General features: G+C 41.9%; 1 protein-coding gene across 12 annotated transcripts in view; it reads left to right on the forward strand.

Annotated features, from left to right (window-relative positions):
- FBRSL1 (fibrosin like 1) overlaps window positions 1–18,488 on the forward strand; it is a 677,688-nt gene that overhangs the window by 534,719 nt on the left and 124,481 nt on the right. For 8 of the 12 annotated variants that reach the window (XM_014598480.3, XM_014598485.3, XM_014598481.3 and 5 more), the window contains one exon: window positions 17,638–17,691. The exons of the other annotated variants lie outside the window; for them this stretch is intronic. In XM_014598480.3, coding sequence (XP_014453966.1) covers window positions 17,638–17,691 — 54 coding nt within the window. The remainder of the gene's footprint in view (window positions 1–17,637; window positions 17,692–18,488) is intronic. 12 annotated transcript variants of the gene reach the window in all.

Consider the following 18,488-nt stretch of genomic DNA (forward strand, 5'->3'; position numbering starts at 1 on the left):
ATTCACAAAATCTTGCAAACACACTGATGGCATCTCAAAGAGAGAGGCCAAAGATTTGTATAAGGATGGAGCCTGAAATCCTGTACAATGATCTTTTTTGTGTAGATTGGAAAGATGTTGAGAGATCATTGTGAGGAAGTGTGCGCCACCATGACCTGATGTACTGTCAGTGGAGATAACAAAGGGTTTCAAATTCCCAGTCCCTTTCCGTAGTGCTAAACTTTCATCTTGCACCTACATAGGAGCACCTACATAGGCCAAAACAGAACGTCATAATCCTTATGTCATAAGCATGCCCATCTAGTCTACAAAAATAAACCTATACCTATAAGACTAGCAATTCAGATATTGCAGGCTTGCTATATGCAAAATCCCTCTTGAGCTACCACATGCACTAGATATGGACATTACCATACTCCTACATAATCAGTGTGGTCATCATTGAAGTCAGGGGCAGCTTTCAGCAGGAGCAGGATCATGCTTCAATCATAATACTTTCAGTGCCTCTAATGCTCTTTAGCTAGGCAATGTTTTTATCTATGCACAGCACGCTGCCAAAGAGAGAACACAAAAAAGGGAAGAAGGACAAACCATAGCATCCCTTTAGATTAGACACAGATGTAATCCATCCAAAATTCTTACCCTAGCACTACCTCTTATTCAGGGTGATACCAGAACACTCCTGAGTTTGCCTGGAGAATTATTTGATTGTGTCTTCTGCCTCAATGCTCCTGTTGCTTGTTTTTGAAAATTTATTTCAAATAGAATAGAATAAACTAAATTAACATACATTTCCTCTGACTTTCCCAGCACTGTGGAAATTCTTTACCGAGCCCCATAGCAATAGGGTCTCATAAAGCCATTTCTCTCCCAATTCACAGATTTATAAGTCCACTCCCAGCTGGGTCACTGAAGAGCTGACTTTGTGCTAGTTACTTGACATCCTTATGCCTTCAATAAACCCACCTGTAAACTGGAATAGAGACCAAAACCTCTTCATGCCTCAGGTGATGCACATATCAGCTATGTTCTTGCACAAATAAGTTACCATATCAATACAACATCCATTACTTTCTTAGTGCATCCTAATCCTTCTTTACAAGGATTTCTGTGAAATAGTTGTTTGTTCACCTGCTTTTCCCCTTAGAGCTATATTTTCTTCTACAAAAGTTTTCGTTTTGGAGGCAGTGCTGTAATGGGAAACCTTTGGTTCTCTCTTAACCAGGGCTTCAACCCTGCAAAACAATCAGCTCTTCCCTTTCCATTGAGAGGCACGCAACCTCTAATCAGGTTTCACTCCTTTGTTGTATCTATTGATCCTAGGCACTGTAAGATGCAAATTGCCATGCCTGACAGGATTCAGGGTGTTTTATCATCAATGGAGAGTAATTATCCTTGGCTGCACCAATATTGGATTGTTAAGCCCCAGGATAATGCACAAGGTAAAGACATTTAGAAGGCAGTCCACCTTGGGGATTTGTGTAAATGTGATGGATAGAGTGAGAGCAGGATAGCTGAATTACAGCCCTCGGGGACTGACAGCTGCATGGGGGTGCAGCCTTGATAATCCTTGTGGAAAAGATACACAGCGTATGTCTAAAGCTGTAAGTTTTCATTTCTATTTAATCCTTGCAATATGTATATGTTGGAGAAGAAAACACAAGCTGAAGTTTTGAATAGATTTTGTGGACCCGCTGACCTGATGTTCCACTTGTGTTTTTGTTTTTTTACTTTTAATAATAATTCCTGCCTTTGGTGCAGGTATACAGTAGAGACACATCAGGTTAGGTGTCTGTTTCTTTGTCTGTGGATTCCACCTTGATATGGAAAGCGGAAGTATAAATGAATAAATGGGAGATGCTCTTGTTTTCATAAGAACCTTTGCAGATTCTGATGCCTGAAGTTGTTAAGCTGCTTTAGGCCTGAGGGGGAAATGTATTTCAACAGAGATGCCAGGTTAGCTGACTAATCCTTGACTCTGATAGCAGCAAACCTATATGTAGCCATGGAAGAAAATCTCCTTTCCCAGAGTTATTCATTCAAATTGAATCTCCTACCTGTCAGTTTTGTTTTTCCATCCCCCTTCTGTATCTGTGGAATATAACAAAAAGAATTCTCCACACAAGAGAATTCCCGGTAAGATATAAAAGTTGCAAAGCGTTCCCAAAGAACATCAGGCTCTGGATATGACCCTGACCATGAAAATTGATGATTCTGGTAGAATTTATTTATTTATTTAGCTGCAGTGATTGCTTGTCAAACAACCGCTTATCTTTGACCCATGCTATGCCTAAGATCGGCCAAGTTTCTTGGCATGCAAAGCCTGGTATATTGATGTAGAAGCTGCTAAGGACATTGAGGCATAAATGCTAGAAGCTAAGTAAATAATCCACGCTCTGCCAGAATTGTGCCAGATATTGCAGGTAAGTGGAAGGTTGCCTGTGTTCAGCAACGAGTGCCCTGTGCTGTTGCTTATGTTGCTGTACTTCAGTGTGATTTTTCTGGCATCTTTTAGAAGTGCCCCTGGCTGGCCAATTTCACACTTTCTTATCAAAGTGTGTAACGAGCTTCTTATATTACTTTCTACCTTGAAATAAGCAGGAATGTATTTTGCTCTGCAGTCTTCTTTTTTTACTGTGGTTTTGAAATGGAAGAAGATATGAGGAGTAAATTGTCCTCAGACCTGCATACCTATACAGTATCAGACTAAAAAACAGGAAAAGAAATGTCTTTAGATGATTTGATTGCCCAGGTGGTCCTGAATGCCCCGTTTTTTGTTGTTAATAATAATCTGAAACATAGAGTTGAATAAATGTTCCTTGAAATCCAGAATTAATAGCACTCTCCTCTCTTTCTGTTTCTTCTTCCTGTTTAAGGAAATGAACAAAATCAGTGTCTGGGAGTTAAAGGAGAAAGATGGGGTCTAGATGAAATAGGACTGATTCCAGTTTGGGCTTTTCCCTTTTTGTTCTAGTCCAAAGGAATAGTGCTGCACCTTAAAGCATACTTCTGCATCCCTTCTGTCTTTGCTTTCTCACACTACCAAGTAACCACAGTGTGGGATCATACAGAGAAAGAACAAGCGATCCCCAGCCACACAATTTGGAGATCTGATCTTGTAAATGCTAGTGCACCTAGGGGTTTATGCTCTCTGCGGCATTGCCACTTTTTTTTTTCTGGAGGAAACTATATCCAAAACCATGAGGCATAAATATCAAATGTAGAGCCAATTTCATGATTAACCAGTGAGATAACCCCAAGTGGCAGTGCCTCTTTGCAAGATTAGGCCCATGGTTGTGTAATAGCCGGAGGTGGACCCCAAGCCCAACCAAAATCCTAGATCCAGACACCCCAGAATTTTGGCCTAGATCCTGATGTTGTAGCTCAAACCATGACTCTGTCATTGACCAAATTGAAATGCAGATCTGGATTAACTTCCTCCAAAGGCTGAGTTGGTCCAATTTCAGCGTCAAACCTTACAATTCAGACCTAACTTTAAGTATGTAATCATACTACATGGTATTATATCTTAAAATTTAAGGCTGAATGAGCCTGTCATTAAAAAGGCTGCATCAGGTAAAATGTATTATAAACACGTATACAAAATTATTAGTATATATACATGCATTTGAAAATAAAAACACACGGACACTCAAAATTGTATTTGCTGCATTCCACACGAAAGCAGTTATTTTTTTTTATTGGGAAAATTGTTAGATTTGATGGCGGTATGTAATTAGTAGTTTGCTAGCAATAATTACAGGGCTGTGTTCCAAAATAAATGATGTAGCATTCCTGTGCATATACTATGGTGTACCACAAAACAGGAGTTGGAAAATTGCAACATTGCTGGATCATCATATATCTGACATGTTGGTGTTTTCTTGCTCTGACAGTTTATGAAAAATAGTAAGTATGGTACGCCATGAACCAAAGGACTTTCTTTGTTAAATTAACCACAATTGCAACCACAAATTATGGCTTCCCAAACTGTAGATTTAAGACTCCGACTTTTCGTAAATAAGAGTTCCTTTGTATTTTCACAAAATGTACGTAACAGAATGTAGATGTATTTTAGTACCGAAGTAGCACTTTCAGAATCATCAGCCTATTCAGGCTGTTTGAATAGTCATAGCATCTATTTTTAGTTTAATATCCAGCAGTAGAAATTTGTAGAAATCACAGAATCTTAACCCAGTTTCTGATACAATCCCAAAGCTCTGTAGTGAAATAGTTCTGAGGTATCCATTTAAAAAAGGAAGAGAGTTTTAATTTCTAAACTTTTAATATTTTTAAGAGAAAATATTAATCACAACAATGAGGATCTGCAAGTAAAACGCAGCAGGAAAAAATCCTTAATATATATAGGGACACATTCACTGCTAATGTAAAAAGAAACAAATCCACTGAAGTCAAAGAACGTGTACCAATTTCTATCAAAGGCAAATTTGGCCAACTGATTTTTCTCCAGCATTAAAAGATTGCCAGAGACATTTCAGTTTTAAACTACTCTATACATAGTTGACATACAACACTTAATTTTGACGTACATAACTTTAGCAGCAGTAACTTGAGGAGGGGCTTATGTGAATATATTAATTTAGCAATGTGTATTTCCTCATGCTAAGTACTGGTGCAAGAAAGCAATTTTTATTACAGTTGACTTCAAACAAAGATACTTTGATGTTGTATACGTTATTGATGCAATGCATAACCATATTCAAGCTGTATGTTTTAAGATGAACTGGCTGCAGGCCCAGTTATGCAATCCAGTATAAACACTTTGAGGATACAGAGCTCCATACAGAGTCCCTTATCTTTGTTGCGTTACCCAGCACTTGCCATATCTGACATTTTGTACTCCAGCTCATTTACACATTGTTGCTTAATATAATATAAATATCACAAAATAGCATGGGACATTACACATCTCTTCATTTCTGAATACATTATAACAGCAGTAAGTAATCTGTTTCTTAGTCACTCCCAAATACACAAATGGGATGTTGTATATTCTAATAGAATTTTTCTCATATCCTCAGATTTTCTGTTTTTCTTTCTTTGTTACAAGTGGGATAAGGAACAGGACAATTTAGCTTGGGGACACTTTTAAAGAAAGATGGGCTATAGATACAAGAATATTTTGTACCAACAGAGGGAAGTACAGTTTAGGAGTCGGTATCTTAAAATGACCAATCACTCTTTAAATATCAAGACTAATTTCTGGGTTGATGATGGCGTGGGGGGATGCACTGGATCCTTGGAAAGTCCAGTAAGCTGCGCTCTCTATCATTATTTTTAGAGGGAAGTTAGGGTTTTCTTTTGTTTTGGTTCTGCATCCACCTACATGTATTTATTTATTTAAAACCGTTACACAATAATGGAAAGTCGAGACACTTTTTCTTTGGGATCCATGTATTAGTGTGTTAAAATGGCTTTCATAGGGACTCCAGATCTGTTTTAGCTGTTGTAACAGGTGGCTGCTTAATGGAGTGTGGCCAAGAGGGGTGGAGAAAGGGCCATTTAGTCTACTTTCACTTGAGCTCGCTCAGTACACATTAGGTAGGCTTTCCCAATAAGCATAAAAATTAAAATGGCTCAGAAAACCCTGTCCCTCCAGTCAGCGTTTGGCAACAGCCTTAGCCAGCATTTTTCATGTTTAGAAACAAACCCCTCATCTTTCTAGCTGCTTCTCTTTCCGGCCACCATTTGCAGGTTGGTTGCAATGCAATTTACACAGCTGGGCAGATCCATGGGTAGCTGGAAACGCGTTAGGCAGGTGGCCGCCTGCTAGAGTGTGAGTTAATGCGGAGGAGCTGGGAAATCTTGCAGGGACTGGCTGACTCAGGTGACCGCTAATAGCAGGTGGTCCTAAATACAGGTTTCACTGCACTGCATATGATATCAAGCTGAAATGTCAGGTACAACTTCTAGTTGTGCCTCCGTTATTCAAAGATAACAGGATTTGCGCTCAGGATTTTCACTCCAGTAGCTAGCTGGCAGTTATGTGCAGATGAGTTCCTTTAATCATAATTAGCTGCAAATAATCTGAATCTGCTGCTGAAAGGTTACTTCAAAGAGACATTTCTCCATAGCACCTAGGATCTTTCCTTCCGCAGAAATACAAGTTCATGAATCACGGGTTTTGAAATTACGGGAGCGTTTAAACGAATCACCAAGGTATTTTATTCCTATCCTGGCTAGTTTATAGTAGTGAAAATTGCGAGTGGAAAGGCTAAGAAAATGTATTCTAAAAACAAATGTGTAATTGTTTTTCTTGAGAGTTGGAGTCAACAGTGTTTATTCATGAGGCTTCGCTGCCCTAGGCGAGAGCAATCAAACTGGAGGTACCACCTCCCACATCCTTGTTCTCTTTAATTGGAGCCACAGCTTTCGCTGCCCCCAGGCGCAGGGCCATCTCGAAGTGTAGGCTGCGCTGCCGACGAATGCTTTCCAGTGCAGTGGGGGGAAGAAATCTTTTGTTTAAAGAATTTCCAGTTTTCTGCCTCCTTTCCATTGGCAAGTCAGAATTACGCGTCCAGATTAAGCTGCTCAACTGCGATTGGGTTTTGCATGTAATGCGACACGCTAATGGTGAACTAGGTTTGCGATGTGTATGGTTTTAGGCCTCATAAACCAGTACACAAAACCAGAACACACGGGGACCTGCAGCTCTGGTACAAAACCTTTTCCAGACCAGTGCCAGTAACTGCAGATGTTTATGCAAGTCGAAGGCTCTGCTGTATTTTTTTTTTTTTTTGGGTGGGGGGGGGGGGGGGTTGCTGGATTAAAATTCTTTTAAAGTAAGTCAGAGCATATTTTACCAATGTGGCTGCACATCCCTATGTTGCTTCATTTATATTTTTAGGCCTTGATGGGAGCGCATAGCACAGCTACCAGCCTAGAGACAGATTCAATAAAAAGATTCAATAAAACCTCTCCCTGGCTTCCTCACAGCAGAAGCCTGTGTGGGGGGTTCACACCAGGCAAGAGGAGGAAAGAGTATTTTATTGAATCTCGCTGTTGGTTTATCCAAGCCATTCCTGAGTGGTTTTTCCACCCCCTCCACTGCCAGGGACTGTAAAACAGAAAGATGTGAAGTCCCGATTTCCTCATGACATGACATCTTTATATAACACTACAGTTAAGTGCTTTCTCTTTCTGTTGTCAGCACTCTGAGTCTCAAACTGCTGGAAGCTTTTAGCCCCCAAATACTGGCTGCAGTATGGCCTGGTGTATTGGAAAGATCCCTATATTCTACTACCTTCAAAGGAACTATTTGAGTCTGATGGGTTCATGTCTCTAGAAATGGTTTTTTTATTTAGGATTGTTTTTAGAACTGAGGATTCAGATCCAATAGTCTTGATACAGGCAGCCCTGTTGCAGGCGGTAGCCCATGTCAGATACATCTGAGGGAAAATGATAGCTGTAGCTATCTAATCTAATATCTATCTAAGCACTCATACTTGCTCCTCACCCTTATATCTGAGCACCCTAAAGAGATTATCACAAGCATGGTGTAACGTCCCTTGTGTGGTCTAGTTAGTCTGATAGTGTGCTGTAAGTAAGAGGCATTCAGGGCTAGGGAGCATACTAGAAAGAAAAGAAAAACAAAAGTGCCCGTCTCCACATAAACTCAGTTTTCCCACTGCACCTCCAGCCTGATGCCTGACCACCCTGCTTGGAGGTGAGAGGTTAAGCAAATACCACCCAATTTTGTCATCTGGATTTGTACATTCAGGGATTGAACTGAGAGTGCTAAATAAATCTCTGGGATTGCAACCTCTGTGCACCATTTATCCTTCAATCCCCCTATCTTTGTCGAGAAGCAATAAGTGGTTTCCATGGTCCCTGATAGTGCTTCAGATTCCTTCCATCCCATTTCAAACTGGGTTTCTCTCACTTCTTTCTTCCTGAAGTCAGGAGAGAGAGAGAGATATTAGAGGATAGAGACGGATAGCCAGATAGGTTCTTCTACACAAGGAGTGCTTCCCTTGTTTATCCCTCCCTAAATACATGCAACAAACTGGCAAGATTTTGAGAGCTACCACAATGCAAGATGGCCATTAAAATTTGCCAGTTTTCCTTAAGCAATTAGCTCACGGCCTGCCAATTTTGTTCTTGTCCTGTACTTTTGTAGTTCTTATAAGGAAATAACATTTAATGCATCAAATGCTAAAACTATAACTGCATAGACTTGCCTAGTTATTTAAGGTAGCAGGCAAGGTTGAGGAGCCAATGTGTTTTACTTGCATATTGGACGGTGCACAGACATACCATATGTAAGTGCTGTAGAGGTTTTATCTAGAACCACATTTTTTCTGCCCATCCCTTCTTATTGAGCAACTTTCAGCACTCTTGACTTATTTGGATGTAACCTTCTCTTCTTCACAGTACAGCACCTCCGCAGCTACTCAGACGCACCCGGTTTTATCACCCCTGTGGGATGGTGGTGTGATATTTGCTCAGCACCTTTACACGCATGCAATTACCACTGAAGTCAGTAGAAGCTGGGTGCACATAGGGACGGCAGCATCTTTAGGTCCCTTTACTGAGGTGATCTATTTAAAAATCCAGCAAGGAAAGGCTTTTCCCTCCTTTGGGTCCCCAAGCATCCTTGAGATGGGAGCCTTTTGATGTGTGTATTTTTTGATGTTTGCAAGCAGGCGCTCGCATCTGGATGTCGTTTGTGACACGAAGTTTGCTCCTTTCTCCATCTCTGTCTTCCTGTAAAATGCATTTTGGATTTATAAGCTAACGCAGGTTTAATGTGTAGTTGTAGGCCAATCTCTTTAGCAGGCCTGCAGTCGGCCAATAAAGAGGTACCTCGGGTCATGCTGTGCGCTCTTGTAAATTTATCCCAAATTAACCGACTGCCACCCGGCGCCCCTGCCGTAAAGATACAGATGCGTATCCTCGCCAACATCTGCTGCTTCAAGACGTAAATCCGGGTGCCGGGTTTGGGGACCGGCCTCCTGAGACGCTTTTACAGCTTTGCTTTGACAACCCGCCAGGGATTGTTACCCCCCCACAGCCACTGTCCTTTCATGCAAATGTCCTTGGCCTGCAAAGGCCGGGGCCGTTTGCCCAGCAAAATGCCCCTGTGGGTCCCGCGCCTCGCGGGCCAGGTCGGAATAGCCTCGTCCCACTGGTTTCTCCACCACCCATGGAAAGAAAATGATTGTTATTCTCACGATGTCTCTGGATACTAACAGTGCCCCTGGGGCCGCCCCTGGGTGCGGTGCTGGCCGCCAGCCTCCTGCCGGGCCCTGGGGAAGGGTCCCCCACGTGCAGGGACCGGGTGGGCGGGGCCCGGTGGAGCGCGGCCCCGCCCCGTCCCCCGTTCCGAAGGCGGTGATTGGCCGGGGCGGGGCGGCGGTTGGCGCCGCGCGCTCGGCGGCTCGGCGCTGGATTGGTCGAGCCTGTTGCGCGCCGGGGGAGCTGCTCGCGGCTGCCCGCGCGCCGGCAGTTGCGGCCGGAGCAGCGCGGCGGCCGCACGGAGCGGGGGAGGGGAGGGGACAGGACGGGACATGGCCGCGGCCGCGGCGACGTGAGGTGCAGTTGGAGCCGCTCCGCCCCGCCCCGCCGATGCCCCGCGCCCTTCGCCTTGCCGCGGGGACAGGAGCACGAGGGCAGCGGGGGGTCCGTGGCCTCCCCGCCGCGCCCATGGATTAAAGCTGCCGCTGGATTTGGCGCCGCCCCTGTGGATTATCCTCTCCGCGCCCCGGAGCGGGCCCCGGCGCTGGGCGGGAGCGCCCCGCGGGCTCGGTGAGTTGCTCCGGGCTCCGCTCCCCTTCTCCGCAGTCCTGACGGGCCACCGCATCCCCTCGGCTCGGCCGGCGCCCGCGGGGGGGGCGGGGGGTGCCCGGGGGACGTGACCCGTTGGTGACACGGAGCCGCCGACACGGCCCCGCGGCGGGGAGGGCGTGAAAGTAGCCGCGCGGCTCGGGAAAGGGTCGTCTTCTTTCCCCCCCCCCGATAAATAGTGCGGGATTGCAAACCCGCCTCGGTGTGCGCCAGAAGACAAGGCTGAGAGAAAGGTGCGTCTTTATTAGCCACGGTAGCAAAGTAGAGGCGAGGAGCCGGTCGGAGATGTTCGCGGGGCTGTGAGCCCCTTCGGCGCAGGTGAAAAGCCCCGTAGGGTCTCCAGGGATGAGCGAGGGCCTTTCTCCCCGCTTCACGCGGCGCGGCGCGGTGCGGCCGAGCGAGCCCCCCGACAGCGCTCGGCTGCCTGGCGGGCGGCGTTGGCACGGCCGAGACGCGGGGAGCGAGTTGCCTGTTCGGTTGGTATTGTTGTCGCTCTGCCTCCTTGCGCGCACCCGTCCGCTCCGCTTGAAAGAGATGTTTAATCCAATTAGAAATTCAGGATCGACTCTTTAAAAGTGTCCGTTTTTTAGGGGCGAAGTAAGATTTCCAGGTCACTGGATAACTAAGCACGGTTGGGGGGAAAAAAAGAACTTGGGAACGAACGGGAGAAAGAGGGTGATTTTTTTGAACGGTGGATGCTTGCAGATCTCCTTGGAACGGGAAGTGTTTTTTCGGCATGCCAAAATCTTCGTGAAGAGTTGCGTATGCGTGTCAGGCTGGCAGCAGACCTTCTCTGTACATGTCCTGATTTTTTTTTTATTATTATTATTTTTTTAATTTTATTTTTTGCAACGTTGTACATTCAGAGATCCTTTTTTACTGCGTTGTATCAAAACTAATATTTCCAGATACCCAAGTTACTGTTCTCAAAGATTGCTTTGAGTCTTGGAAATCGTATAATGGAGGAATCCTCTGCTGTTTTACAATAGCTACAGGAATTACTGGCTTTATCCCCCACTCCTGAAAGAAAGTCTAGCCCAGCTGGAAAAGACTGTTAAGGCATTACATAGAAACAACCTTTCGCCTCTTATTTCTAAGGAGTTAAATAAATCTCTGGTCATCCCTGATCAGAGTTTGCTTCAGTGGTTTATGTTTATGTATAAATCCGATTTTCCCCACATGCACACTTGCAGGGAAGAGGAGCTTGATTTTGGCACACAGCATTAACTTCTTATAAGGTGATACACTTTTTAATGCTCCATTGAAGATTTTCCTTCTTTAGTAGCAACAGTCCTTTTAAAGCTGCTCCCCCACCGTTGTCCCCCTCCCCAGCAGTTAAATCTGAAAAATGTTTACTAGTGCTTGAACCTCCTGCCAGAGGAGGTTAATGTTATAAGGGAAAGAAGGTGATATTTTATTAAGTATGATTCCCATTTAGTTTTCACAGATGTGGAGTAATCTTTTTTTTTTATTTTAAAGGTGGATTACATTGAGTGAAATCATAAGACGTTTTTGCAGGGAATGTTAGAGGTATTATGAGCAGCACTTTATGAGAGAGAGAGAGAGAGAGATCTCCATTTTATTCCATCAGTTGTCTTTCTATGAACACAGCAACGGCACAGTAGAACTTGTGATACATGCCAGCCCAGGCGAACAGTGCTGCTGCTCCTGTGTATGGAAAGGGTTGGAGGTGTTTAGTTCAGAAGTCCACTGCTAAGCTGTTGACCTGTAGTATTAATTGGTACTTATTGGCCTCAGATTCTTACCTGAGTTCAGTATACAGCAAGGTGTTGAACTTTGGGAAAGGATGCAAACATTCGATTCTTATTTTTGTAATTGAACAGAAATGCAAAAAAATGAATGGAACATAAGTTGACAGAGATGGGACTTGGAGCAGCTCGCTCCTTTGAGAGCTAACCTTTCCTTCGTAATATGTTCCAAAGCATGGGTGTGTTCATCACTTTATTCCTTAAATAGTTGGGACCTTTGATACCTTTGCAGTGAATGACTCTTGACAACCAAGACTACACAATATGGGCATAGCTGGATGTGAGACAGAATTTGTCAGTCTCTCTGATATAATTGTTAAGTAATCACAGAAAATTCATTCAAAGTGAATCAGAATGGAATAAGTGCTCTGGTTAATGTCGGTGACTGAGTGAAATTGAAAGATGACCTGAAGTCAGGCAATAGCGCAAGATTGCGTTTCCCCTCACCCAGAAGCACAGTTTGTCAGAGATTGCTGTTAGATGAGTGGTATTACTTTGATGGTGCCACAAGTGGAAATGTGTTTTATTGTTTCTTACGATCATTTATCCTGTTAATATGGAATGGAAATAGTGAACCAGATAAAGAAACATGCATTTACCAGAAAGTTTTCTAGACTAATCAATTATAAGGAGATGTAATAAGAAATATAATCCTTAGGGAGAGGAAGAATTGCCATTATATAACATCTCTTGGGAGAACTTCTATGCCACACAATGAGGTTGGTGATGATGCATTTTCCTGAAATGCCTCTGCATAAGAATTTATATCTCAGACTTCAGTAAACACAAAAAATATTACTGGATACAATCAACAACAGTAGTGAAATTGGTATCTCTTATGAGGTTGGTGTTAGTGTATAGGCATGTGTGTTTTGGTTTAGTAATGACATTTTCAGAGATTTGCTAGGTTACTAAGATCAAAACTTTCAAAAAATATGAGTTGGTAGTCATTAATTTTGCGTGGCATGCAGAAGGTGAAAGATAAAATATGAAAGGCTTATGATCCTATTCCAGCCTTCATTAAGTTATTTGTGTTCATCTCTTTTTAGATAGGAATGAAGAGAACATCTCTAGCCTTATTGCTGTAAGTTCAAATGATCTTTACCTTATAGGAGCAAATCTTACATGAATTTATTAATAAAAATGTGTATATATGCTTTTGTTGTGTTTAATAAGCCTTGTTAGCTCAGTATGTGTTTTAAAATCCTTCTCATCTGTCAGGGACATCTAAGGACCTAACTTTCATCTAAAAAACAAAGCAATTGTTATAAAGAAGTATCATCATTATTATAATTATTATTATGTTTGAATGGCAGTTGCATTGACTAGAGAAAATATTCAGTTTCACATGCCCCTTCTCCTGTTTTTCCTAGTTCCAGATTTTGATGCTTAGATTCTAAAGAGTGTTTTTAACCTTTGACAGGTGAAAATTGTGTCAGTGGAGTGTCAAATATAGATTTTAAGACTTTTAAACCAATGGCTGAAGACAGTAGAAAATCATAAAAACTGTATAGTTGATGGAGAAATCATTTAATCTGATGCCTAATAATTTAACATCTCAATAAATACTTCTAGTTTCAATAGCTTTATAAATAGCTTGTTGTTACGAGTGGTGCAGGGTGTCCAAAATTTTTTGACTATGGAATCAAACATGTTGCAGTGGCTTTTTATTTCAATGACAGTTACTAAGTTACCTTGCTGAATCTAAGACCATAAGGTAGTGCAGTGACCCCTAATGGTGATTTTGGTAATTGTGACAGATTTGTTTAGTTATACTATTTTTAGTAAATTAAAGATGCATTTGGGTTATTTAAAATCCAGGCCCTCATTACAACACTTCATTGATAATATTTGGTAGTATTCTGTATGCCATCTTGTGGTTATTAAAGTACATTACAGTAAATCATTTGGGCCTTAAAACTGATAGTTTAAAGGAACTGATCATTTTGCTGTCTATTTCATTGTTTTATTTCACATCTCATTAAATGCTGGAAGTCTGTTCTGATCTACTTACCACTGCTGAGTGCAGTGTTTCTCATAAACTTCAAATTTCAGTCAGCTTGGATGAAGCATGTAGAACCAATATGTTGTTTTCAAAGGTGGGACTGGGTTTGATTCCTCCTATCTCCCCCCCCCCCCCCCCCCCCCCCCCGCCCCCCAAAAAGCTGCAAATCAATGTCAAGTTTAGAAGTTGACTGGTTAGGTTAAGGATTTATTGCAGTTTGAGTTCTGCAGCAAAGGTCAAGTAGTACAAGGACACCATCAAAGCAGCTTGATATCTTAGTGCTACCAGTCAGTGATGGAACTTGGCTGTAGACAGTAATGCTTAGAGATGGTAATCAGAACCACAGCCTTATGTCATTATTACTCTGCTCATTTCTCTATGGCTGGTGATTTCCACTTTGCATAGATCAGTTAAAAGATTGTAGCGTCTTTTAGCTGTTGTAAAGGTAGTTGATATAATAAAGCAATGCACAGTTCTGATGACTTGTTTGTTTCTTTAAATGGGGTAGTATTTTGTTAGGGTACAGATTGAAAAATAAAACAAAGCACCTGCTTAGCTTTTAAGGTTACATTGCAAAGGCAATGGGTTGTCCTGAATATTTTAAAATAAAATCTGCTTTCATATGGGTGCAGTTGGAGTGATAAAAGCTATTACAATTCCACTGAGGCAAGGCAACAGATTTTTTTCAAACAAAAAAATGATGATTTTCTTGTCTAGCTTATAAAGTGTGATTTCCCTGCCCCCTTTTGGTAAAAGTAGCGTTTATTAGTGAAAATACATAGTATGTTTTGTGTTCTTGGGGAAACCATGCTGGAAAGGATCGTTTACACATTCATTAACATCACATTTGTAACAGGCTAACCTTTACCACCAGCCTCATTTCACTCTTGACTTCTCTTGTCCTCCAAAGTCAGTACAAGAATGTTAATCTTGAATTAAAAGGTTGTGGGAGTGTTGCTTGCAACTAAATGCTGGTGACTTCTTATTGCTTCTGTTGGGAAAATTAAATATCTGCTTCAGCTACAGATCTGCAGTGAGTGGTTATATTTTTCAAACGCTTGATAGGCACACAAAAGGCAAATGTCACGTGTAAATTATTTTTCCCCAAGGTAATCGGCAGTAGGATAAACATTGTTTATATTGTTAAGATACTTTTAAGTAGAGCCTAACTCCAAAGCTCTAGGTTATAAAGCTGTAGCATAGTCCATCTGTAGAATAGTTGGCAATCCTTCATAAATCTCTCTTTAACATGTGCCTTCTATCCCAGTATATGATTGGTTCTCTAGAAAAACCTTCCATAGAGGGTGTACTGTAATCCTTTTATGTTCCTTCCTCAGTGCAGATTAGGCAGCAAGAAATAATTAGGAGATTAATTTTCACCTGTCACTGCCAATAATAGATAACCTCGATATAGTGGCAGGGCTTGGAATTTGGGGATCGGAAAAGCATTTAACCCTGTAGCAATTGCCAGGGGGTCCAGACAGAAAATGGTTGCCAGAACATGACCTTCGTGCTTGTTGTCATGAAAACCAAGAGAATATTAGTATTTTAGCATTGTGTTGTCTCGTTAGTGCTGTGTGTTATCCCTTAGCTTTTGCTGTGTTAAGATTTCCCTGTGCCACTAATGTGCCAAATGTGCATGGTCTAATCAGACAGGAGCAGGCGTTGGAGACCTTTGCAGCCTAGTCTTTTAATTCAGATACACTTCTGGTGTTTTTCATTATTTCAATTCCCAATCTGACTGGTACTTGTAATCTGCAAGAGAAAAGAACAAACTAATGAAGATGGCTTCATTAGACAGCACGCAATTTAGTCCTTGCCTCTCTTCACTGAATGCAACTGAAGAAATGTCCCAGAAGTACCTGTGCATTAGGCCTTCAGAGAAGCAGAACAGAGTCCCTTTCAAAATTAATTACCTGCTCACTTCAGGTGAACTTAAAAATATATTCCAGGTTCTGAGGCAATGCAGGTAAATTTAAAAAAAGAAAAAGGTGGGGGGGAGGCCCTCTCTCTCTTCTCCCCCCCCCCTTTTCTTTTGTGCTGAAGTTTAAATCTACAATCTGTTGAAAATGTAATGGGAAACCAGCCTACAGAAAATGCCATTATTCATATCATCCCAAGCTCATTTATTTTATCTGCAGTAGTAATGATAAGACAGGCTGCTTGGCAATGCTGATAAGCTGAGAAATATCTTAGAGCTATTTGTAAAAGTTAAAGCAGATCTTGGTACTGAGCGATAGGGAAACTGATGAGCCTTTTGGCAATCTGCTGAGCTAGGAGCTAATAAAGATTTTAATGGGAAGGCCTCATTAGGATTAGGGAGAAGATCTATTATCTCAGATTTACACAACATAAACGGTGGGGCAACTTTAATTTTTTTCCTGCTCATTAAATAGTATTGCTGAATGTGAAACCTGAAATCCAATCTGAATCTCTTTGTGTGTGCCAGGAGCCACTGCCAGCTGTTTGTTGAGCAAAGACAGAAAGCCAGCTTTTGCGGAATGGTATTTGCTGAACAGACGGGGAATAGCAGAGCATCAGGGTTTTAAGGGGCTGCTCACAAACTTTGCAGGGGTAGAACATGAGTGGCTCTCACGTGTTTGGGTGTTGCTGTCTAGAATGTACCTGTGTTGCTTGTCCTTCAGCCAGTGGAGGCCATTTCATTTTCATAAACAGATTGACCCATTGCAGTCTGGCCCTCCGTACAAATGGCAAGGTAGAAGTAGCATTGCCTGAGGGGTGCACTCCCCTCCATCTTTCATCTGATGTCATTCAGTTCAAAATCCTACCTAGTAGCTCTGTCTACACTATAGCTAGAACTGTGATAGTAGAGATTCTGTCTCCAAGGCAGCTAGAGCAGGCATGAATTGTATCCAGGTTCCAAGATGACTGACATGGTTAAATAGCCCCATTTACCCAACCAAATTAAGTTAAATCCCAGCTAGAGCCTGATGATAATCATTTTACAGCCCAGCTCACAAAAAAGGTTTAAATATAGAACATCCACAGTGTAGGGTGCCTATTTGTAAGTGTGTTTCTTCCTGTTACAGTACTGCTGTATGTACAGTGTATACAAGATTTAGAAGAGTCTAATTTATACAGGGTTTTCATCTGTTAGACAGCCCTGCTAAAGGATGTAAAACAGTTTTATGTTTGTGTAGGTATAAAATATGCTGGAAGTCTGTTTTGGGGTTTTTTTTAATGCATTCCTACTTACTGGCCTAAGTGGTGTTGTAAACTGATTTGTCTACAGCAGTATTTAAACCATGTTTTAGGCAAAGCTTTTAAACATTTGAATTCCCTGGGTATATAGGACCTTTTATCCCTGTGCACACTGATTATGGCAGCACCTTCAGAATCTGTCTGAAGATTGGCTGTTAGTTTAGGTTAAACCAGAGGTTAGCACTCCTCACCATGTTGGGCACATGTAAGTGCTGGTGTTTTGTGGATGTCTTCTCTTCCTACTTGCATAGTGCAACCCACATATGTTCACACTGTTGACTGAATAACCACAGTGGCAGTTGCTTATGTAAAAAAGTATTGTAAGGCAAGTACATTAATGTATGTTTGCTTGTTAACATGATGTAGCAGCTGGAAGTTGATGGAAGAGCCAGTGTCCTGGGACAAGTCGGGTGTCTTCACATCACAACTAGGGAGCCACTGATTGAAACCAGTGGTTTGAGAGGACACTCTGGTAGACTCAAAACAAGCCATGGTAATGTTCATTTGCTGGTGTGGAATTTAGCCATTAAGTCGCTTCCTGTACCTCCTCTCTCCTTATGTATTTTCACCTCCTGTTCCCTCACCAGCATGGGGCAAGGTTGGAGCAACAGTGCCATGCACTTACTTACAAAGATGCTTATCATCCTGAGTTGGTGTAAAGCATATGAATAACTTATTCATAGTAAGATGCACTCTATTTCAGAAAAGCAGGATGGGCATGTTAAAGATTTAGAGCCCCACATAAATGACAGGTTGCTCCAGCAAGGTTGCCATTTAAGAAAGGTATCTACTACTTATTTTTGATATGAATGAAACTTTCTGTTTTGTCTGTAGACTTCAACGGAACTGGAGCTGACTCGTATCAGGAGTGGCTTGATAACAAGCAAGGTATGAGATCAAGTCTCTCCAACATGGGCACTTGGGACTGATTTAGCTTGGCTCTTGCAGCTGAATTGGTCTTTCTCTCTTCTCTCTTTCTCTCTCTTATTTGGTTTCTTTCTTTCTTTCTCCAAACCAGTTCACTGTTAACAGTTCCATGACTGCTGAAAGGTAACTCATTAAATTAGCTCAGGGCCTTCTTATAAGCTAGTGAGGATCCCCTTAGTTTTCCAGAGCCCCCAATTCTCCATCATTAAAGAATGAGAATGAAACACACTGTAAAGCAAAATAGTTCTGTAACCAATTTAATTGTCTGGGGAAGGGGAAAATAATCAACTCAAACAGTCATTTTTAGGTCATGGGAGGCACATGCTAGTTTAACACTAGATGTTCTGAGAAGGCTTTTGTCAATATGAGCTGGAGAGGTCTCATGACTTAAATGGGGGGTGGTATATGTCCTTTCACTATAATTTGAAAGGGAGAATCTCATCGGTAAAATTCAAAGATGGAAATGTATATGGGGACTGAATTCAAATTCATGTTACTGATTCTAACTCTTTAGCTCAAAAAGCATTCGGGTTTTATGTCCTCTTCAGAAGCTACAGTTGAAGGAGATTTGTCTGTGACTATAGCTCTGTATTTAGTGCTGAAACCTGTAGTAATAACTATCAGGAAAAATATGTTCCCTTCAGTTAAATTTCATTTATTATGAACTATAGCAAGGAGATAAGAGAAAATAATTATCCTAACCTGGTTATAGCCATCAGTAACAATGTCAGGGTTTCGCCCTGCTGTTGACCCAGATC

This window comes from Alligator mississippiensis, chromosome 10 (assembly GCF_030867095.1).
Source record: "Alligator mississippiensis isolate rAllMis1 chromosome 10, rAllMis1, whole genome shotgun sequence".
NCBI classification, from domain to species: Eukaryota; Metazoa; Chordata; order Crocodylia; family Alligatoridae; genus Alligator; species Alligator mississippiensis.